General features: G+C 36.4%; 1 protein-coding gene across 3 annotated transcripts in view; it reads right to left on the reverse strand.

Moving 5' to 3' along the window:
• The window catches only part of Rad18 (RAD18 E3 ubiquitin protein ligase), a 98,521-nt gene that overhangs the window by 59,492 nt on the left and 13,897 nt on the right, over positions 1–25,132 (reverse strand). For all 3 annotated transcript variants that reach the window (XM_074044303.1, XM_074044304.1, XM_074044305.1), the window contains exons 4-9: positions 24,308–24,378; positions 17,068–17,405; positions 15,337–15,436; positions 11,768–11,952; positions 3,759–3,835; positions 2,321–2,381 (exon numbers count right to left, since the gene is read on the reverse strand). In XM_074044303.1, coding sequence (XP_073900404.1) covers positions 2,321–2,381; positions 3,759–3,835; positions 11,768–11,952; positions 15,337–15,436; positions 17,068–17,405; positions 24,308–24,378 — 832 coding nt within the window. The remainder of the gene's footprint in view (positions 1–2,320; positions 2,382–3,758; positions 3,836–11,767; positions 11,953–15,336; positions 15,437–17,067; positions 17,406–24,307; positions 24,379–25,132) is intronic.

Here is a 25,132-nt window from a genome sequence, read left to right on the forward strand (position 1 = left end):
ACAAAGCAGAAACGAGTAGAAGCAAAGTCTGTATGGAGAGCATGGGTAACAATACGGTAGCTGACAAGCTAAATCTAAGCTTATTTTTTCTCAAAAGCACAGAAAATTAGAATAGTGAAAGATGTAAGAAAGCGTTTGGGTTCTTTTACCCTACTTTTATAGGCTTGATAGATTCTGATTTAAAAAAAAAATTGTGTCTCTCTCATCCTCATCTGTTTAACTTGGTCAAAAATGTATTGAGTCTTTACTACCTACATGCAAGACCCAGTTGCAGACACTGTTTTGTCAAGAGGTGAACAAGCAGTGCTCCAACATCATCTAAGGACAAAGCTACATTCTGAGCAGTGCACTGTGGTGTGAACATCGCAGAATGCACTGAAACAAACTACATGGTCTAGCCTACTGCACACCTAAGCTAGGTACAGCCTTTTGCTCTGAGGTGACAATCCTGAACAGCATGTAACTATTCTGAACACTGTAGGCAACTGTACCACAATGGGAAGTACAGCATCACCAGACAATAGGAAATTGTCAGTTCCATTATAATCTTTTAGGATCATTGTCATACATGTAGGCTGTCACTGGCAGAAATATCATTACAAGACATGACTATACATATAGGAAAAGGAAACTTTAACTTGACTAAGAGGTCACAGAACATTTCCCATAGAAACTACTATTAGTGTGATTAAGAGTTAGGAGTATAGATGGGGCCACAGAGGCAACTAAAAGAAGGGGACAATGCCAGACAGACAGAAGAAGGTAACAAAGGCCCTGAAGCAGCAAAACCTTGATATAGAAAGTAAAAGATAACCAAAATGGCTGGAGAGGAAAGCAGGTCCATATACAAGGAATAACACAATTTATACTCTACCTGAACAGTAATGGAAAGCTACTGAAAAGTTTTTTATTATGGCAGGAGGGCAGCAAGACAGGAATGTTAGGATGAGAAACTTAATTTTGGAAGACACTTTTGGCTTCTAAATACTAATGGATCAGGGAAAGGGCAAGAGTAGATGAGGATGACTAGTTAGAAAGTAAATGTGACTAGGACAGTAGCACACAGAACAGGAAGTAAACAGAATCGGGAGCTATTTAGAAGAGAGAGTAACAGAACTTGATGAACACAGGACACAAGAAAGAAAGAAAGAAAGAAATCAATACATGAAGAATAAAGATCAGAATGGCAAATGAGTTATCCATGATACTGGAAGGTGGAAGATATTGGAGAATACCTTCAAAATCAGGTATTATTATTTATTCCTGTTATGTATGATTCAAAAAATGTTCCTCCACATATCCTTCCTCAGGGAACTTGCTGGAAAATGCATTCCACCAAAATAAGGAAAGAAAAATAAGGAAGAAGAGGCAGACATGAATTTTAGAATAAGTAAACCAAAATAAAAGTAAACAAAAAAGGAGAGCAGAATCTATAGGTTGGCAAAAAAGAAATTCCAAGACAATAGTTGTGTCAAAGGCCCAAAGTGCAAGCAGAGCAGACTTGAACAGGACAACAGAGGTTGGGGTAGCTACGAAGATGTTCCCCAATAATAAAGCTGATAGATAATCTATGAGTTAGAATGTGATTTCTAGTTTCTGGTGGAAAGCTTAGAAATATATTAGTATTAGGCAAATAGATAACTAAACAAATAAAAGATATGATTGTTGTTATAAGAAAAATGAATGCTTTCCTGAAACCAAGGAATTTTACCCATAAGATATATATTATCTTGTTCAAGCTATAACTAGATAATGTCTCTAACTAAATACTGATCTTGGCCAGGCACCAGTGGCTCACACCTGTAATCCTAGCTACTTGGAAGGCAAAGATCAAGAAGATCAGGGTTTGAGGCTAGCCTGGGCAAATCGTTCTCAAGACCCCCATCTCCAAAATAACCAGAGCAAACAAAAGTTTGTGTCAAACATCAATAGAAAACATTCTTAAAATCACTTAAGATGCAAAACTGCAACCCAAGTTCTTTGCAAATAAAGAAGACACTATAATTGCCCCTGTGCAAGGATGACATACAAATTTGTGAAGCATTCCATATTCAAAAAGAAGAAGAAGAAAAAGATGCTGTAAGCCAGACACTGATGGCGCACACCTGTCATGCTAGCTACTTGGGACACAGAAATCCAGAGGATCGCAGCACAAGGCCAGCTCAGACAAATAATTCATGATACCCCATTCCGAATAATCAAGCAAAACGGACTGGAAGTGTGGCTCAAGTGGTATAGCACCTGCTTTGCAAGCACTGAGTTCAAACTCCAGCCCCACTAAAAAACAAAAAAAAAGAAGGAAAGATGAGGTGCAACTTACGGTATTTACTGTGAATTTCATCTATTTCATTTTCTGTTTGATCTTTTGTAAAAACCATTACCTTAAAAAAAAAAAAGAAAAACCTTTAAAATTCAACCCCAAATGACAAAAACGGAAATTAATAGTGTACACTTTGAAATCTAAATGTGGATGCTTAAAATAATCTCTTATCTCTGTGTCATGGAGCTAGGAAGAAAAACTCCTATGTGCTTCCTTTGGTCATTGTAAATAGTACACAGTTTACTCATTATTTTTACATCAGTATAAAAGCAACATTAATTCCATTATAATATATGAGGTATTAACAAAATAATCCATTAAATTTCCTATTTTCAGTATCATTTTCCACATTCACTAATGCATCAATATTCAGAACTAGAAGACTAAAGACATTTAGTTAACTATTAACAAGGCACATCTTACCTGCTTTTCTCCTTTCCTGCCTAAACTCTCCAGGTAATATTAAAAAGGTCATATTTAAAAAGTCATATAGAAAGAAAATACAATAATATAAAGCTTGGTATGTTAAACTTCTAACTCTACTTCTTTAAATCTCAGACTTAAAAGATCAGAAATCTGACAGGATGCAGTATAGTGACCATGTTACAGCTAGCACACGGGTAGTAATAAAGCCAATGGAAATCCCATTTTCTCTTCTTCCTGGTTGTAAACTTACTTCCCTAAGGTCATTGCTTTCCTTACCAAACACATTACCAATGGTCAAGAAAATAAACCTAATTGAGAAAGCCCAAAACACTTTCTCCAGTGTCATAGGACACAATGACTATTTTCTTTTTTTGAACACCTTCCTGAAATTTTGGGCCATCAAGTTGGAGAAGGCAACCATGAAGAATTTCATGTCTCTGATTCCCTCAATGGTTCAACAGAAACTTAATACTCACATACTCTTTAGCTACTTAGTAGCTCTGAAAGTGTAATCAGCCTCAGAACTGCACAACTGCAGAGCTACAAGAGGACCTTAGTGGTAATGGTGCAGCCCCTAGTTGTACAGAGGAAGACGCCAAGAGTCACAGACTGAGCATTTATCAAATATGGCAAGCAAAGAAAGGGCCAACGCCAAAGCTCCCTGATGTAAAGGAGAGGCTTTTTCCACAGGACTCTAGCTCAAGAGCAAACTCTACTTTGGATTTTATTTGTACTATAAGTCTGATAAACATGGTTGAATACTGTGCTGAAGTGAGCTGCAAGTAAATTTAAATATTCTAAGAAGAGTGGTAGAACACCTGCCTTGCCAAGCATGAGATCCTGAGTTCAAACTTCAGTACCACCAATAGATATGCATATGCATTTTTCTTTTCCTAAGTAGAAATGTGTTCTAGTATGTTTCCTACTAAACAGATTCAATAATTTTACAAGTTCAAGTAAACTTGTCTTCCCTTCATTTCTACCCAGATACTAAAAGCCACCATGGACATACATTTTCATTGAGTTTACTTGCTTCAAGACGTATCCTGGTCTTCTCCATGTTTTCAACTTCTTGAACTATTTCAGCAGCTGTTGAAATAAAAGCGTATAAACACAGTTATTTAACACAACATGGTTTTGGTCACTGTACTAAGCTTATGTAAGTGGTAACTATATGTGAACTCCCTTGTCTTATTTTGGGGGGGTTTCTTGTGGTTTTTGTTTAGTTTTGTCTTGTTTTATTTTGGGTAGTACTGGGGTTTGAACACAGGGCTCATGCTTACTAAAAAGTGCTCAACCACTTGAGCCACACCCCCAGCCCATTTTTGCCTAGGGCCAGCCTCAAGCCATGATTCTCCTACCTATGCCTCTCATTACAAGCATGTGTCTCCACACTTGGATTGTTTGTTGAAATGAAGGTTTCCCTAACTTTCTGTCTGGCTGTCCTTTGACCACAATCCTCCCGATCTCTGGTTCCTACTGAGTAGCAGGGATGACAGGCATGAGTAATATCCAGCTTTTTTTTTTCTTTTGCAGTCTTTCTGTACCTCTAATATCATTTCAAAGTAATAAGTTAATAGAAGTTCAGTACATGGAATTAAAACATTGAACTCTTACACTGCACAGTTAAAATAATATAGCCAGAAAAAAAAAACTCAAGTAATTTTGCCTTCTCCTATGAATATATAGGTCGAAGAGTATCCTCAATGGAATATGAAAATTAATTTATTAGTGTGAGTTTAATTCTTTTTTTCCCCTTTCTTTCTTCTATTTTTTTTTTCGGGGGGGTGGCGCTCTGGGGTTTGAACTCAGGACTTCATGCTTGCTAGGCAGGCACATTCCCAGTCCTAGTGTGAATTTAATTATTAGAGGATGTCTGCTCAAAACTTCAGTATTTGAAATGCAGTAAAACTTTTCAAGGAGAGAATTCCAAGTGAAACTATTGCCTTCAGAACATTTGTCCATGGGCATAGCTACCAATCAGACACATCAGAGGTCTGGACTATGCCTGTCACATATTAAATGGCTTTAATCCAAATAGTACAGAATTTTCAAATGCTATCTAGAGAGCAGGACACAATAGGTACTTTCACCCTAATGACAAGAAAAATCTGGAAAATCAATGAAACTGTAATTTTTCTTGAATCCATCAAAGCTAAAGCCAGAGAGCAATGAACTAGCATAAAACCTACGGAAAGACAGGAGATGTGGGGGAACGGGGTTCATGAATACCAGCTGACATAGGCAGTACATAGAGAAAGACTGAGACCACAGAACCTCTGAGTAAAATGATCTCACTTCAACTTTTTGATAGATTGCAAAAGACCACGGGTCTTTTCATGGCAGAAAGTATAAAAATCCTGAGAGGCTCAGACATAAGGGTTGTATAGTATATATTTGCAGGCTGTTTTCTACAGACCACTGGATATTCAGAGTCCCCAGTCTGCCCTTGCTAAGGAAGGGCAGAAAATTAGAAAGTCACTCTCCAGGTGCAAGCATTGGAAAGAAGACAAGACATGGCAGGAAAGACATAAAGCCCAACCAGATTTTTATCCCTAAAGGAATAAAAGCATTGGGCTACTAAGGAAAGGTCAGCAACACTGTTGTTCCCAGACTACAGGTAAGCTTCTACTGCTGCTGCTGCTGGAGAAACCAACAAAAAGCCACAACAAAAACCTCTACCCCCGAAAGAGCATCAGGAACCACCTTGAGCCCAGACTAAAAGACACCTGTTACTGGGGGAGGGATGGGATGACTAAAAAAGCCCCAATCCTAAGACCAAGAGACAAAGAGCCTACCAGAGGCTTAATCAGAGTAACAGAGAAGGACCCCTTGCTCCCTGCCATACAGCTAGCATGTTCCAAGTGACAAGTAACAGCAAGCTACCACTAGGAGAGAAATGAACACAGACAGAGATCATCTCTGAGACATACAGGTACATTTAAAAAAATCTGGGGTGAATTAAACTATGATATATTGCAAGAACTTTTGTAAATGTCACAATGTACCCCCAGTACAACAATAAAATAAGAAAAAAATCTAAAAAAAAACCGGGCCCTGGCAACTCATGCACCAACCTAACACAAGAGAATTCGAGAAATGTGAAGTACATGCTGATATGAGGGCATCCGCAGCAGCAACAAACCCAAACCAAGTGGTGTAACTCCTGACTATATTTACTCAATCCCAAACAAGATAGACCTAGCAGAAGAGGGGATGGAACTACTTTCAGGCAAAAATACTATTTACTTTGAAGTTCAAATTCATACATAAAAAGTCAGGCTTTCAACCACAACTTATAAAATACATGAAAAAGCAAGCAAATAATACTGTCAGAAGAAATGCAGGTACCTCCAGCTGCTAGAACTACCAGAGAGGGAATTTAAAATAACTATTACTAAGATGCTAAAGAATTTAGCGGCAAAGGTAAACCACAAGTGTGAACAGATGGGGCATTTCTGTAGAAAGCACATCAGGAGGAAATCTCTTTCAAAAAGAGCAAAGCACAAATGCTAAACTAAAACAAACAGTAACAGAGATCATTCAAATCAAGCAAAGGGAAGAACTGATGAACCTGACACGGGACTGGTAATTATCTAATCTGAAACACACAGAGAAAAAAAATGAGTTTAAAAAAAATGATGGAACAAAGCATCTAAGAGATATGGGACAATATCAAATGATGTAACTTAACATGCATTAATAGAAATCCCAGAAGGAGAAAAAAATAGCTGAAGAAATAGAGGCCAGAATTTGCCAAATGTAATGAAGGACATCAAACCACAAATGCAAGAAACTCAATGATCATCAATATGACACAAAATACAAAAACAATGCAACAAAACAAAAATTTAAAAAATAACAAAATAACAGTGATATGTGCATAAACACAAAATCTTGAAGCCAGAAGAAACAAGTATATACTACATAAATAAACATCAAGAATTATATCACAGTCAGATGTGACAGAGTACACCTGTAATCCCAGTACTCAAGAGGCTAAGGTGGGAGGATCACTTGAACCCACGAGTTAGAAAAGAGCTTGATCTACATATAAAACTTCCTCTCAGAAAAAAAAAAAAGAGAAAACAAAAGACAAAAAAAAAAAAGGAAGAATTGCATCATACTTGTAGTCAGAAACTAAGATTTAAGCAGGAAGACAACTGAATGACATCTTCAAAGTGTAGGGGAAATAAGCTTGCCAATCCAGTACATCAATGAAAGTGTCTTTCAAAAGTGAAAGGGAAAAACTCTGAGTCAATTATAAATGGATAGAATGTATATTTGCAGACTTCCACTACAAGACATGTTAAAGGAAATACTTTGAAGCATAATAACCAGAAATAAACTTACCTCTATAAGAAATGACGAAATGGTAACTCATGAAGGTAAATATAAAATATACATTTTTCTTTCAACTACTCTAAAAGCAATTGTCTGATATGTAAACAAAAGCCAAAAAATGTGTGAACAACGTATGTGAAAACAAATTCAGAACAACAAAGACACAAAGAACTAGGAATTGGATACTGCTAGAAATGTCTTATACCACAAGTGAAGCTGTAGAATGTCTTTTGAAGGTAGACTGTAACAAAAGACGTATATTGGAAACCCAAGGGTGAACATTAACATTTTTTGAAAAAGAGGTAAAATACTAAACTGTAGAAATAAAATGTAATAAAAAATGCTCAATTAATCCAAAAGACAGCAAAAAAATATAAAAAGAACAAAAAGCAGTTGGAAGAAAAATACTAGCAAGATGTTAAATTTAAAACCAACTACACCAGTAGTTACATTAAATGTAAATGGTCTAAAAATACCAATAAAGACCAATAAAGTCAGATTTTCTTTAATGAAAAGAAACCTGGAGTAAGTGTACTAATATGAACACAATGAATGTTATCAAGATAAAGTGAGAAATTATGTACTGATAAGGGATCAATTCACCAGGAAAACACAACAATCCTAACTTCTGGTTGTAAGCAAGATGGACCAGATTCATTTTCCTTATTTTTCCCACTAAGTATAAACCCCCAGACATAACACACATCATAAGACTACTGTGAAAGTGAAAGGTTTTAGAGAGAGAAAGAGAGAGAGAGAGAGAGACTATCTAAGAACCTCAGAATTTGAAGGAAAAAAAAAAAAAGAACCAGAGCAGTCAGGCCTTAGGTTTCCTTATCTTCTCAAGCTTGTCTTATTACTTATAATGTGGAACCTCAAAAGGCATAAACAAAGGCCCAACAAAAAAAACCTACTTTCTCTAAAGTAGGTTTTTTGACAGTAGGTTTTTTGACATGGAGCATTCAAAAACCTTTTTGACAGTACCTGACCTACTCCAGCTAAACATTGCCCCCTGTGATATTGTCAGCAGACAAGTAAGGAGTAATGGACTTCCACTCCCAACCAGCAGTGACAGAAGGCCTGGGGCAGTCTTTTCTCCTACACCAACCCAGTCAGAATGAAGGCCAATTGAACAACCATATGGTGGCAGGTGGCACTTTCACCCTCTCAAGTAGTGACTGGGGGTCGGAGCTCAAAGAGAACAAACTTGGAGAAAAGAATAATCTCAACCCACACAGGAAATCCTGGATATATCCCTGACCAACTCACAGGTGAAAATGTCTACCCTTAACACACCAAAAGGTTTAAGAACTGAACCACAATGCAGAATGCCAGGTCTTCAGAGTGGTCTCAAGGTAGTAACCAAATGAAGTAGACCAGAATAACACTGCACAGACTCTAATTGGACCTAAACTGTTCTTAGAACCACAAGCCCACAAAAGCAGGCCCAGATGTTTCTGATAAACCTAAACAGGGTGACTTCCTGCTAAAGGACAATGTTAAATAGGATCTAGAACCTCATTCTAGTATACCCAAAATATGCAGGATCCAATTAAAAAAGACAAAAGATATGTGACACAAAGAACCAGGAAAATCACAACTTCAATGAGAAAAGACGCACCGATACTGAGATAACTGAGTTGAAATTATCTGACAAGAAGTTTAAAGTCACCATCATAAAGTAAAATGGCCAAATGAGCAATTAGAAACACTCCTGAAACAAAAGTAAACACTGCTTCCGTATGTAATATTTCTAGACAGCAGTTGATCCACTGTAAAAATACTACATCTTTTCAGGAGTTTGAATGTTACATTTAAATTGCTAATTTTGTAATTACAAGGAGGGAAGAACTAGAAACAAGTGAGACAAGTAAACTCAACTGTCTATCAAACAAATGCATACTCACGCTTACAGAAGATAAAACAAAACTTATAAGCATAGTAACGGACTTCATAATCTCACTGGAGGCCATGGGCATATGGTTTGGGAGGTAGGCAGACACAGAAGGCTAGAGAGAGAGAACTAAAATAAATCTTGAATTACTCCTCACAGGTATATTTTGTAGTGATGTAGTAACACACATGAGGCAATTCTGAAACTATCTGTACAAACAGTAAATGTGTTAATCCTGTTTGTAGTGAGAATTCTTACTATGGGAAAAAAGAGAAATGCAAACACAGAACAGAGAATGGTAAAGAGCCCCGAACGGCTAGATAGAGGTAATGGTGTGTTCTCATGATCTCTAAATAAATATAAATGGATTTACACACATATACATACATATATGTATATTATGTTTGCATGCAGATTTATGTATAGTCATATCCTTATGTACGTGTATGCCTACATATGTATATAGTACCAAGCTGCAGTTACTGAAACAGCCTAGAAGCAGACACCAAGTAGCAACAAGCATAGCTGGTTATATCTTAGTTTCACCAATAAAGAGAATCAATGCTCCTCAGAGAAATGGCTGAGTGAACTAGAATACTAAAAGAGTATATTAAATGTAAATGGTCTAAAAGTACCAATTAAGACAAGAAAAGATTGGATTTTTTTAAAACTAAGATCAAACATATCACAAACATAATATTTTAAATAAAAAGACAGGTGAAAAATAAAAGTATGGAAGGAGATATATTAGGTAAACACTAGTAAAAAGAAACCTGGAGTAACTGTATTCATATGGAGCACAATAGGCATCAGGACAATGAATGTTCCCAAGGATGATGGAAATGACATCTTGATAAAGGGCAGTAACTCAAATCGGCAGTATCTCATTATGCTAGAAATTAGGAATTAAGGAGAAGGTAAGAAAAATGGGGGTGAGGATGACATGTCAGAGGAACAAAGAATTGGTATGAAGATGTTCCCACTGCCCAGATCTGGAAAAATACAAACACGAAAATAATTAGAAATGGTAATCAATTACTAATCTGGGTCCACTGCCATTTGACCTGATAAATAAAACATAAGGTGGAAGAGAGGCTCTTATTTACAGAATCCTGACAAGTGCCAACTAGTAAATGTGAAAGGGTACTAAAGTTGGAAAACCATTTTGCACTATCACAGAAAGGTTAGTTCAGGTAAAAGTCACAAAAGGCACTCCACACAAAAGCAAAAATTTAATGAAGTAAAGAATAGTTAGCTAGATAGTATTAAAATGTCTCTGCAGATTTCTTATTTTAGCAAGATAAAAAAGGTAACATATATATAAACATACCTATACATATAGATATATACAAATAATGGGATACTAACTAGGTGATCTACTAGTATCATTTCATAATGACAAAGAGACTGTCATTTGTCATGAACAAGAAGTCATAACAATACTAAACATAGAATCACAATACAGTAACTAAAAATATAGAATGGAAAAATCTGTACAGTTTGATATTTACAAAACTCAGTAGCTGATAGAATCAGTAAATGCAAGAATGTAGAAGATGTGAATGCACTATTAAGCAAATTTACATAGCTGATATTTACAGATCACAGAATAAAAGCATATTTTTCAAGCGCTTATGGAATATTTACCAGGAAGATTAAATGCTAGTTATGAAATAAAACATAATAAATATAAAAGGTCTGAAATCATACAGAACAGGTTCTTTTGCTACCATGAAATTAAATTAGAAATGAATAAAAAGATTTAGGAAATGTCCAAATGTAGGTTTAGCATCTCTACTCTGAAATGCCTCCAAATACATAGGTTTTCGAGCACCCACAAGCAGAAATTCCACACCTAACCTTATGATACAGCTCACCATCAAGATGCAAGCACCAAAAAAATAAAATAAAAATTGTATAAAATTACTTCAAGCTAGGTATAAATATAGCATATATGAAACATAAATGAATTTCACTTAGACTTGAGTTCCCTCCCCTATAATATTTCATAATGTATAAGCAAATATTCCAAAATCTGAAAAAAAATTCCCAAATCCAAAATAATTGGATCCCAAGCACGTCAGATACAACATACTCAGCTTACACTGGAAAATTAAGCAATGCTTAATTCGTTGAAACAGGAGTCTTGAAAACTTTTTGCCTAGACTACCCTTGAGCCATGATCCCTCCAGTCTCAGCCTCCCAAGAAGCTAGGATTACAGGTGTGAGCCACCAGCACCCAGCTAGAATACTAATATTTTTATAAAACGATAATGATCAAGGATACGTGTTTGAATATAATAATCACAATGATAACATTTACTAAATGCTAACTACTTGCTAATGCACTTTACATATTATTTATCTTGAAAACATTATGAAGTAGGTAGTACTTTAAGCTTTAGTGTATGGGTGAAAAAAACTGAGGTACAGAGACATCAGGTAATTTGCTCACAGTCACTGAGTACAAAGCTACAAAAAACTGGAACTGTAGCCAAGCTCTCTAGATCCACTCTCCACTGCCACACTATCTCTGGAAAGATACGTTAGAAACTGGCAACGGTGCTGCCTCTGAGAAGAGGGTTTGGGTACAGGGAGGCAGGCTGACAGGAAAGACTGGCTTACCACAGTATTCTCTAGGTATCTTTCAAAGGAATACATTTACATATCTTTTATATTACCAAAAAGGTATTTGATAAAAATTTCTATGGTTTATAATTGTTGATCAGCACAGAAATGCTTTACCTAGAAAATAAACATAATTCATTGTTTTATTACTTTACCTGATTTAGGATGCAAAGCATCACACTGGGCATTGTACATGTGCACAAATTCTTGGTGCCTTTTAATAAGCTGCTGTTTATTTCCATGAATAGATAATCCATGCTGTTTTAGTTTTTTCTTTAAGTCACGATCAGAGAGCAAGTTATACACAGTTTTGGGCAGCGGCTTCCTTTTGTGAACAGAACTGAAAAGGGAGGGAAGATCTCTGAGAATTATTATGAATTATCAAATGTTTTCATGTAAAACAGTAATTTTTGAGTCAATACCAGGCTGATGGGAAGAGTAGTAGAATCATTTAAGATAAACAGGGAAGGAAAAGGATCAAGTTTGTTGATAAAGATGGCAGTGTTTGACATGTTACACCTGAAGTGCCAGCAGGATCCTAGCATAGAAGAGTCCAGGTAGCACCAGAAGTGGGAGATTCAGAGCTCAGAAAGAGACCAGGCCTAAAGATGCAGACTTGGAAGTTTTATGTGGACTAAAATGCTACGAGAACTTCACTTAGAATCACAATGATGTAGGCCTATTTAGTTCTCTATCTCTTCAAAGCATGCTTTGCTTTTCCTAAAATTTGCCCAGGGTTTCCACACAGAATTCCTTCAAAAACCAGATGATTATTGAGTAAAATGCTACTGAGGATTAGGCTATGGATTTAAGGATCACATATAGCTTCTCTAGAAAAAGCTCTGGTCCACAGGCAAAGCTGCCCCCTCAGATCCTAGATAATCATTTTTACAAAAGCACCAGATGAGTAATCAAAGACCTGTTAAAATGGCTAGCTTATGACTATCACTGAAAAAATAACTCACAAAGTTGACCGATAGGCAATATTTTTGTAGATCATCTTCAAACAATACAATGGAAAACAACAATAAAAAATGACAAGGTGTTGTTCTCTACAGTTTCAGTTATTTACATCAATAAGCGAATAAGGCCTTAGAAAAAGTGTATTCGCAAAATTACCACTTGGCTTTTCATTTTTCATTCTATTTTCAGAATAAAAACACTCTTAAGTACTATATGCTAATTTTAAGTGTAGCAAAGTCTAATAAGTTACATTCTCCTACTCTTCACTGCCCCTATTTTTTAAAATAGGCTAGAATTCAAGCTACTAAATGTATCAATGACTTGGGATAACTTCATAAACAGCAACTCCTTAGTGAATTTTAATCTATTTCATCTGATTGTAGCATAGTGCCCTGATTACAGCACCAGGTTCAGTTCTGTGGGCAATTAGGTGCTTAATAAGTACGTTCTCAAAATGGTCATTACCACTGCAATCATTTCAAAATGAACAGCAAAGGTGAAGGTGAAAATTAATAGGAATTCAAAAATAACAGGTTTACCCAAAACACAAAACTTTGTACAGGATTTGCATAGGATAAGTTCACATAGTCTGTACTTCCTGAACTTAAGAATTATCTGAAGAGACTATTTAAAATGCAGATCCTCAGTCTGGTGCTCCACATCAGTCACCCTTTGTGGTTCAGGTCTGAAGTAGAGACCTAAAATATTTATTTTCAACAAGGTTCCCCAGGGTAAATGGGATACAATGTTCCAAAGGTCATACTTAGAGAAATATTACAATCAAGTAGAGAAAAACAACCAAACATGTCTCTATTAACCACCAGTGCCATTTCCTGGCTAAATTATTTGTTTTATGCTCTACTCGTAAAGTCTAAAAGTCAGAAATAGCCACTTAAATGTAAAAGGACCTGCAAACCTCAAGAGAGTATAATTTTTCTGAAAATTGTCTTCTTATAATGATAGTCAATTAGACTCCACAAGACTGATAAAATTATGGCAAAATAAAATCACAGTGGGTAGCAACAACTGAATCATTTTGTAGGCTTTTATAACAAGCACAAAGGGAGGAACGATTTACTAAGTTCCTCTCTAAAACATTTATTTTATCAAAGATAGATGATTAAATTTATAACTGTGAAACTCTAATAAAAACTGTAGTGTTCACTGGCATTTACAATGAAAAGCACTACCAGAGATCAATAATTTGTATCAAGAATTTGAAAATATGGAGCCAGATAAATGTTTTCCCAAACATGAACAAGGCATTAATCTTTTGTCCATGATTCAGTGAAACTGAGTATTGCATTTAAGGGGCCTCAGAATCTGAAGTCATCAGAAGGAAGAGTTTATATTTATAAACTGTGAGATTACTTTGTATAGAATGGTTGCCAGTATGAGTCTGTCCCCCAGAATATGCATCTACTCCAAACTTACTCAAAAATTAAGTGACATCTTTTTATCTTTAATCATTAAAAATGGTACGATGACCCCAGGGCTGGTGGCACATGCCTGTAATCTCAGCAATCAAGAGGCTGAGGCAGGAGGACTGCAAGTTCAAGAACAGCTTGGGCTACATGGTGAGACCCTGTCTCAAAAAGCCACTAATAATAACAGTTAGATGACCCTGCCTTATTAACGTGGTTTTTAGAAAACAGATCAAACATAAGGCCCAATCATTCTCTTCATCCCCACTTCCCAGACATCACTTGCTTCTTCAGCTTCCCTCCTCTTCTTTTCCAGATCTCTCTGAACCATTATCAATTCTCTCCTTCTTTCCTCCTATTTCAGAACAGTCCTTTCAACAGGTCCCGGGTAACTCATTACTGGACTTTTGATCTCTTGTGCCATCTACCATCTGCTCCTTCACTAGAGATACTGGAAGGAAAGAGACTATAGGTTTAAAAGCCCCTATTTAAAAAAATAAAATAAAATCTTCCCTTGATCTTGCTGCTCACCCATTCCCCAAACTAGCTCATCTCTCTCCCTCCATCACCAGACTCATCTAATTTGCAGTTTCTGTTTCCTTATTATATTCATCAGCCACCGACTCCTGAAGACCCTGAAATTTAACTTTAATTAAAATTTCATTCCTGAACAACTAATATATTCAATGGTAGTGGACTAAAGAAATTGTCACTCTCACGTATAAAGGAGGCAGAATAGCAGAGTAGTCTGGGTGCACACACTGAGCTGACAACTTATTTATTCATGTCTTCCGGGTGGTTCAGAGGGGAAGTCTTCACATTTCGTGCACACTTTTTTGTATGTTTTTATCCACATGTACATACAACTACCTAGTGAAAAAATTAATTTTTGAGAAAGCTTGATTTAAAAGGCTGGGGACGTAGCTCAGTGGTCGAGGCAGACTATGCATGTGCTTAGTATGTGTTAGGCCGTGAATTGAAACCCAGCAACACACACACACAAGAAAGCAACTTTAAGTATTCTAAGAACCAAAGAAAGGCTTTGTATGTTCTATATGAAGAGTCTAGTCTTGCTTTCTTTGGCCAAGGCATTTTATGGAGTTCAAAAATTCTAAGAAGTTTAAAAAGAATTGAATTCTACATCACTAATTTCTTTTTAAATCAAAATGTGCTAGGGGTGCAAATACTCAGTATACTCAATCGTATTTGGCAAAGTGTGAATTATAGAAAGAATAAGAGTAAAGGGGATGAGAGAGGTGGCCAACAGGATTAAATTAAAAATCAAGGTGAGGAGCACCTAACTGAAGCAGCATAATGGTTATGCCCAACTTTCTTACCTTCTGAGGCTTTCCTTCTTTTCTTCACGAGATAAACAGCTGTCTAAGTGCTTATTGATGTGATTTTCTGGAATACTAACCCCACAAACAGGACAATCCACTGTATTTTTTTAAAAGAGAAACAGAGACTTTATTATCTGTAGAAAGGGCAAAGTTAACATAAGCTGGCATCTCTCAGCAATTACAATTAAAAATAAAAAAAAACAGAGTCCAAATTTAACATTCATTTAAGAAACCAGAAAAGAAAAAAAAAATGACCCACAAGGGCAGTAGGAGTAAGACAAACTAGTAACTGGGAAATGGATGAATTATAAGAAATCACACATTCAGAATTCTAGTCCTAGAGACTGCCAAGAAGTTTGGGAATTAGTTTATTGGAAAATGGTTTGGTTAAATCTTTTCTACCAAGGTAAATTCAAACTGTAAAACTACTTTCCAAGCCTTAGGAACCATCCCAACTTAGCACAGAAGTAATTATAACAAATTTGTAACCATGACAAAAATTTATTGGCCTAAACCAATAAATGCTTTAATCTAGCAGTACCTACCTGCCATCCCACCTCCAGACCAGGTTTACCTTATCCAAGCTGCTGCTTCATGGAGTTACAGGGATCTGTGGAGTATCTGAGGACCCAGAAACCACCATGGATAAAAAGCAGTAGCCAAGATGAGGAAGGGAGGGGTGTGGCAAAGCAGCAACAATCTCCAGGCCCTCCGTACCTACTTTTAACCTAACACAGTCAATTTTATCTCCTTTATATGTTATGGTACATTGTAAGATTTCACTTGGAAAAAAAAAAGTTCTGCTGGGAGAGAAGTTAACTATTACACTAAAAACACTACAAGAGCTGTCAAACAATGAAAAAAAACTGTTCAAGGATGAAACATGGTAGGAAATGTAAGTGAAATACACATATCCTTAAGAAATATAAGCACTTAAGTACTAATAAACTAAATCCAAACAATCCTTGCACTATGGGTTGTTAAGTCTGAGAAAGCAAAGAACTTAGGCTTTCCAAGTCACCACTTACACCATAATTCTGGCATCTGTCACCAACCACTAGGCAACTCTGCCACTGCAGCACAACACACAAACAATATGCAATGGGTGTGGCTACGTTCCAGTAAACCTTTTAGGCGGTAAGCCAGATTTGGCCTTTGGGTTGTAGTTTGCCAATCCTTCATTGTACTGGAGGGCGAGCAGGGGAAATCAGCTTGTTTAGAGCAGGATTTCTGAGTGGGAGAGGTAAGAAATTAAGGTATGACGACTGCGGTACAGGTCAAGTCATCAAAGGCTTTAGATATCAACCAGAAGAACATGGGTTCAAAGTGTGGTATAGTAATATAAAAAGAGCTCTTTAAACTGGAACTGACATGTTGGATGGGGGAGAGAGGACTTAAAACTAAAAAATAGAAAGCCACTTGTAACACTTAAGTATGAACCAATGAAACTGCTTCAGTGTTGCAGGATCATCCTAGATTTCTATTCTGAGCGAGAAAGTGAACAAATGCATCTCTAATCACTGAGATTATGATAAGGTAAAATCTGGTCTGCCCCTTCCCATTTATTTTTCCTCAAAAATACTGCCTGCTCAGGGGGGAGAAATGGCCCAAACAATGTATGCACATATGAATAAATAAATTTAAAAAAATACTGCCTGCTTATTCTATGTCATGTGATAGAAGATTTCCATTAAGTATGAAAATGCACATAGGAAAATAATTTCCTACCTTTAGTATCTTGTTTCAAAGCAGATGTAGAGGGCATCACAGAACCATTAGCATCTGAAGAGCCAGATGCCATCTTTCCTATAAAACCTGTCTCTTTAATCTCAGTAGAAGTGCTTGCCTCTTTTTGAGAGCTAAATTTGCTGTCGTTTTCTTTTATCAACAACTCTGATGTAGAATTACCAGTTTCTCTGGCCAAGAAACTGTCCATTAACCTGCTCGCCTGCTTTACAGGATGTTGAAAGGTCCCAGCAGTATGTATTTTGACGGCAAGTTTCTTTGAGGAGAAAGAAGCAGGAGATATAGGTGGTGACTCTAAAGCAAACTGCAATAGATGATTCCTTGATGCACCAAAAAAAAAAAAAAAAAGATAATTAAAATTTCAAATTATATATAATAAATTGACTCACATGAGCTGTTTTCCCAATTAAGGATTGTTTCTCTGAAATACAAAACCTATACCATTATCACAACCAAACCATGTTGCTTCTAAAATAAAACACAAAGCATAAATCTGACTTAAAAGGTAGTTACGACATGTATAAAAAGAAATGAGCCAGGTATGGTAGCACACACCTTTTAATCTCACCTACTCAGAAAACAGAGGCAGGAAGATCAAGAGTTTTGCTGGCCTAAGCAAAATTAGCAAAACTCTATCTCAAAAACAAAAGAGCTGTAGGCAGCCTCAAGTGGTAGAGTACTTGCCTAGGGTCAATCCCCAGTGCTGCAAAAAATAAATAAATAAATAAATAGGTTAGATTAGATAGATAAACAGATAGACAGACAGGATTTCAGGTTCTGGTCATGGAGAAAGCTGGTATAAGGCTTACTCTCCAATCATAAATAACTTTAAAATCTGGACAAAACATATAAAACAACTGTTTGTAGACACTAGAGTATAATCAACAGAAAATTATGATTCTCAGAAAGAGAAGAGACACATGAAGTGATCCAATATTCTTCCAAGATTTTACCCTGGCAGCATTTTCTGGGATTTCAGAATTGAACTGACATCTGAAGAGGAAAAGTGATCTCACTGAGTTAAAAAAAAAAAAACAAGAACAGAGTTCTGGGCAAAGATGGCTAGCACTAGAAGAGATAGAGTGCTTGACATGTGTTAGCCACCAAAAGTAAACCCCAGGAATCTGCTTAGAAATTCTCGTCCATTTGTATGTAATCATCTCCAGGGTGCACAAGTATAAACAAAACCACAGGAGACCTGGCAGGAAGCTGAAGCTGAAGCTGATAAACTGAGACTCCAAAGGTCAGTGCTAGAAAGTTGTTGATGCTTGAATCCAGCAAAGTGGAGAGACTCAGAACATTCAGGTGAGATACCACAAAGGCCATAATTTGGGAACAAGGACACAACTGTAAATATACATAAATAAAAGTGAAGCAGACTCAAACTGACAAAACACTACACCAGACCTTAGCAGAACAAAGGTGAGGAGCTGATAACTTAACTGTCAAAAGAAAACTCAGAATCAGTTAAAGGATTAAAACTTCTACAGACATTTTATCCACAACATTCAGCACACATTTAAAAATTACCAGATACACAAAGAAGCAAGAAAAAACAGCCAACTATCAAGATCTAAAGTACTCTATAGAAGCAAGCCACTCCAAAGAGTGACATTAACAGATAAGGACTTCAAAAGAACTATGAGAAATACGTTAAAGAGAAAAGAAGACACACAGACAAATTAATAAAAAGATAGTGTACAATGAGAAAGAATTAAAATCCATTTAAAAAGTCAATGAACATTCCACCATTGAAAAATACCATACCTAAACTGGATGGCTTTAACAGCAGACAGCAGAAGACGATAATAGTAAAATCAAAGGCAGATCAATAGAAAATATTCAAGCTAAAGCAGAGAGAAAAGAATGAAAAGGACAGAAAAAAGCATAATATACAGAAAGAATGGAAAATAACCAATGTTAGAAAAAGCTAATGAGAGGAGATTATGAACACTGTAGAACATTAAATTTGGAACTTTTGTGTGTTTTGGGTTGGGTTTTTTGTGTGTGTATGTGTGTGTGTGTACTGGGGACTGAACCCAGGGCTTAAGAGCTCTACCATTTGAGTCATGTCCCTAGCACTAAATTTGGAAGTTTAGATGAAATACACAAATTTCTTGAGAAGCATTATTCATCAATACAGGGAAAAAAAAAAACCAGAAAACCCAAAGAGTCTTTAAAGAAACAGAAGCAACAACTTAAAAACTTCCTACAAAGAAAACTCCAGGTGGCTACATTGGTAAATTCCACTAGATATGTAAGAAAGAAATACTATCAGTATTGCACAAGCTCATCCAGAAAACAGAAATGGGGAATATTTCCCAATTCATATTGAAGCATAAACTTGATGAAACTAGGCAAGGACATATAGTATAGTTTGCCAATCTAAAATAAAACAAAAAGTTTAAATGACATATGAACAAATAAAATCTAGAGATAAATTTTAAAAATAGAATGTATGATGATCAAATGAAATTTATTCCAGAAATGTATGGCTCACTTATTACCTGATTATTGAGTGATAATCATCTCAATAAATATACAAAAAGCACTTGATAAAATTCAACACTCAATGACAATAAAAACACTCCAAATCAGGAAAAGTAGAAAATTTTCTTAATCTGATAAAACATTATCTTCAAAAACTTTCAACTAATACTAGTCATTAGTGAAATATTAATTGAAACATCTCCCTATACAACTGAAAACACGATAAGTATGTCTACTACCACCACCTCTCTTAAAACTATAGAACACAAAAAAGGGGAAGAGGCTAAGGGGGAAAGATATAAAGGGTACAAAATTAGAAGAAAGAGAAAGAAAACTTTTGATTTGCAAATTATATGATTATGTACATAGAAAATCCAAAAGAATGTAAGAAATTAGAATTAATGAGTAAATTTTCACAAGACACAGGTTCTGATGTCAATAATCAAAAATTAATCTTGTGCCTATAATACATTAAACAAACAGAAAATGAAATTCAAAAATATTAACTACCTAGTAATAAATTTAACAAAAATGTACAAAACCTTTGCCCTAAAAACTATAAAACACTGTTCAAAGAAATAAAGGAAAACCTAAATAAATGAACAGATGTTCCATGTCCACAGACTAGAAGAATCAACACTGTCAAGATGTCTATTTTTCCCACATTGATTTATACATTAACTGCAATCCCAACCAAAAATACAAGTCACTTTGGGAGGAGTAAAATAATATATGCCCACCAGCCTGCCAGCAGTCTTGAAGAAGAGCAAAGTCAGAGAACTCTGACACAGATTTTAAGAACTTCTGATACAGCTTCAGTATTAAAGATATGGCAGCGTTAGCTTACGAAGAGAACAAGTGTTAAAGGAAAGTCACCACAGCTGTCTATTCAGGCAAGATGTGAAAAGGAAAGGAATGGAATTCAGTACAACAGGATAAAAGTGGGGAGAAGTAGGGCAAAAATGGAGAAACCTTTCCTGCTCCTCATGCAGGCAATGGGAGTAAAGACCCAAAATGGTGGTCCTCATCTCTCCTCTTATACCTTCCCAGCTGGGTCATGTCTAGCAACCTCTAATCACTAAGACAATGGATCTGGGTGGCTAAGATAGGTGCTAACACAGAGAGATGTCATCTAAGCCTACAAAAAACAGAGGGACAATCAGAATGCTTTTGAACTTCCCTTTGCTGGACATCCTTCCAAGGATCCTAGCAGCTTGTTCAAGTCTCAAAGAGGAAAGCAGATGCACACAGTCCCTTCATGTCTCCCTATTCTTATAACTTAATGTCTAAAAGAAGGTGGGAGGGAACTAGATGATAGGGCTTTTGCATTTTTACTTTCTTGTTCCAATGTCTGAGTTTGGCACTTTTAATATTTAATAAAAATAATATAATTTCTCTGCCTCCTCATCCATCTATCCTTTCTCACCCATCACTCATGGTTAACTGCTACCTACACAGGGAACATGTGTCCAGAATACACCGACACATACATAGTCATTTCGCCCATTGCAATTTAGTGGGTCTTTTAATAAGTGATGCTGGAGGAACTGAATATCTATTGAGAAAAAAAGAAAATGAATCCTGATTCTTACATCCACCACACACAAAAATTATCTCGAATAGGTTCATAGACTTACACATAGAAGCTAAAATTGAGCTGGGCACTAGTGGTTCATGCTTTTAATCCTAGCTACTTGGAAGACTAAGATCGGGAGGATCGTGGTCAAGGCCAGCACAACAGCTCTGGAGGAAAGTGGTTCAAGGCCAACACATGCAAGCAGTTCGCAAGACCCCATCTCCAAAATAACCTGAGCAAAATGGACTGGAGGCATGGTTCAAGTGGTAGAACACCTGCTTTGCAAGCATAAAGCCCAGTTTCACAAAAAAAAAGAAAGAAAAAGAAAAAGAAAGAAAAAAAAGCTAAAACTGTAACAATTCTAGAAGAAAACATATTTTTAAAAATTTAGTAGACAAAGATGTTAAGATTTATAAAGCACCAATCATTGAGAGAGAAAGAAGAGAGCTAAAACAGATTTCATCAAAATTAAAACATCTGTTCATCAAAAGAGCCCTTTAAGAAAATGAAAAGGTAAGCGACAGGAAAAAAAGTACAATATAGATGTCTGGCCAAGACACATAAAAAATTTCTAGCAAATCAGTCACAATTTTAAAAACTGGACAAAACCTTGGAAGATACTTCAAAGAAAGAATAAGCACATGGTTCATCAAGAAATGCAAATGAAAAACCAGACTGAGCTACCATTTCACACCCAATAGAATGCTGAAAAGAGCTGACAGTACCAAATATTAACCAGGACACAGAGAAACTGAAACTCCCACATACTGCTGGTGGATATGGCACAAGCTCACTGGAAAAACACACAGATTTTTTCACAACAGCCATAAACTAGAAATAACCCAAATCTATCACCAGATGGGCAGGCAAGCAAATTGTGGATATGTATACAATGGAGTGCTATTCAGCAATAAAAAGAGCAAATACTTCCAGTCACATAAAGTTTAAAAATAATCTGTAGCAAAGAAACCTGAATGGTGGTTGCCTCTGAGCTAGGGATTAAATAGAAGCAGAATAAGGGAACTTGGGAAGGTGATGAAAATGTTCTATATCTTGACTGTGGTGGTAATCATATAGATGTGTACATTTATTAAAAATTAATGATATCCTGTAATACCAGCACTTAGGAGGCTAAGGCAGGAAGATAGCAAGTTGGGGGCCTTACTTGGCTACCCTATCTCCAAAAAAAAAGTCAATCAAAATCCAGTAGGTATTCCACTATCTGTAAATTTTACCAACTTTAAAAATCAAAAACTAGAAGCAATGTTTAAAGAAGTCACTGGCATACTAAGCATGAAGGTTAAAATTAAAAAGAGTGGGAATACCAAGTTCTGGTGAGGACATGGAGAACAAGAATCTGACTTTGCTAGTGGGAATGTAATTAATTCTAATAATTTGGAAACTAGCTTTAAAGATACCAATCACACTTCTAGATACATGCTAAGAGAAACATACACCAAAAGACATGTACAAGAACATATACAGGCTGGGCACTGGTGGCTCACACTTGTGATCCTAGCTTCATGGGAGACTGAGGTCAGGAGGATCGCAGTTCCAGACCAGTCTGGACAAATAGATCCAAGACCATATCCCCAAAATAACCAGAGCAAAATGGACTGGAGGTGTGGCTCAAGTGGTAGAGTGCCTGCTTTGCAAGCACAAAGCCCTAAGTTCAAAACCCACCAAAAAAAAAAAAAAAAAAAAGAAAAGAAAAGAAAGGTACACAGTAGCTGTACTCCTAACTGGAAACAGCCCAAATGTCTACTGATAAGAAAACAGAAAAAAAGACCTATATGTTAGCATCTAAAATTGAAACAGCTGCTGGGCTTCCAGTACCTGTAATCCTAGCTACGTGGGAGGCTAAGATTGGGAGGATTGCAAATTCAGGCCAGCCCAGGCAAATAGATCACAAGACCTCATCTCCAAAATAACCAGAGCAAAATGAATTAGAGGTTGTGCAATTCTATTGGAAGAAGTCCGTTTACGTTTTTAGAAGCAACATAAGCACTACCAAAAATGTTCCAACAAGCCAATAAATCATATTCTTAAGTACACAGACACCTGCCATGATTACATGATTAAAACTGGAAATAAATTTAAGATATTGTTTGGTAAAACATGCCTTCTTGTACCCCTTTGAGTGAGCAAACTCATTTTCATACATTCATGCATCCAACATTTAAGAAGTAAAGCTACATATATGAGCTTTATAAACATAAGCAATTACACAATTCACATAGCACATCATGTTATACATGCTGTGTCAGTCAGATTAATCACTAATCGAATAAATAATTATTAGATTAACATAACAGACCCAACTATAGATAAGCATATATATATGGGTGAGTATACACAAATGCATAATGCACATGTATTACCAGCTCTGTCCACTAAGAACACCTAGAAGTGACACCCCAGTGGCAACAAGCACACTCAGCACCAGATCCTGATTCCTAAATACCATCCTCCAATAAAAGAAACAAGGGCTCTCTGGAGAAATGGCTGATTTTATGGCTGTGGCAAGAAAACTACAAGATGAACCAGGAGTAACTTTATAGCACCCAAAAGTAAGAAAGTTCTCAAATCTTCACTTTTAAACTATTTTTTATTATTTTTGGAACAAGGAGGTATTACTGGGGTTTGAACTCAAAGCCTTTGTGCTTGCTAGCCAGGCTCTCTACCACTTGAGCCACTCCACCAGTCCTTCCTGTGTTGGTTATTTCTGATAGGGTCTCACTTTTAGGACTGGTCCAGTCTGGGCCACAATCTTCCTACTTGTGCTTCCTTGCATAGCTAGGGTAACAGCCACGCGCCACCGTGCCTATCTATTGGTTGAGATGGAGGTCTTACAAACTTGTTGCCTGGGCTAGCCTTGAACTGCAGTCCTCCTAATATCTGTTCTGAGTAGCTAAAATTATAGGGTTGAACCACCATGCTCAATTAGCATTTTTGACTCTTAATTGTTCTTTCTAAGAGGAAAATTTCTGTTAAGGAAGAAAATCTTATTGCTACATTCCGTGTGTGAATAACATGTCACTTTCCTTCTTTTGGTCCAAAATATGTAACCCTGTATTCCCTAACTGAAGCATGCACAGAGAGGGAGCACACATAAAACAAAAGTGGTTAAAGGTTAGTCACAAAATTAAATCATACCGTGCAAAATTCATGCTTTTTACCAATTCATCTAATATGCGATTATTTTTCAGGTCTGGTTCTGTGACTGTCTAGAAAAGGAAAACAACAGATGGAAAAAGGTCAAAAGCAATAATTAACTTGTCATAATCTTGTTTTTGAAAATGTCTGACACATCCTCCTGAGGCTCTCCATCCCACTAGTCTTCCAGGAAAGCACCAAATAAAGTTAATTAATCTCATACTAACACAGAATTTTAAAACAGTGAATCAGTACTTGTTAACTGGAACTCTGATAAAAGCTCTCAAAAGCATCTGTTAACATCATATATTATTTAAGTCTATACTAAAAACAAAACCTAATATGAGCAAGAATCTTCCTTCAAAATGCCAGTACTCACTTTTTCCAAAAATTACTCCTGATTACTCTTCTAAGTAATAACACTGGGAGAGGCATAAGTGTTTAAAGGCAGCAGAAATAAGACTGGTTTTCAGGAATGCAAAGGAGGAAACATAAATCTAGTACTTCTTTAGCACGAATGGTATACAGTTCATTTCAGTGAGGAGGCCACCTCAACAACGGCAGTGCAGCACATTGACAAAGATCTTGGACTTGGGAGCCAATAGATCAGAAAAGTTCAATGACATCCTGACCTACACATGTGCTTACAGAAAGGCCAAACTAGCCAAACCTTTAACTAGTCTGTTAGACCTCACCATCTTCTTTCTATATTCTCACTGGTATTTAATTTCCCTTTCAATCTACCTTTCCACCTGCTGTCACTACACAAAAAGTTTCAGAAACTGTATCAACAAATTTACTAGTGTTTTCCCTTGAAGGTCTGGT

This window comes from Castor canadensis, chromosome 10 (assembly GCF_047511655.1).
Source record: "Castor canadensis chromosome 10, mCasCan1.hap1v2, whole genome shotgun sequence".
In the NCBI taxonomy this organism is placed as follows: domain Eukaryota; kingdom Metazoa; phylum Chordata; class Mammalia; order Rodentia; family Castoridae; genus Castor; species Castor canadensis.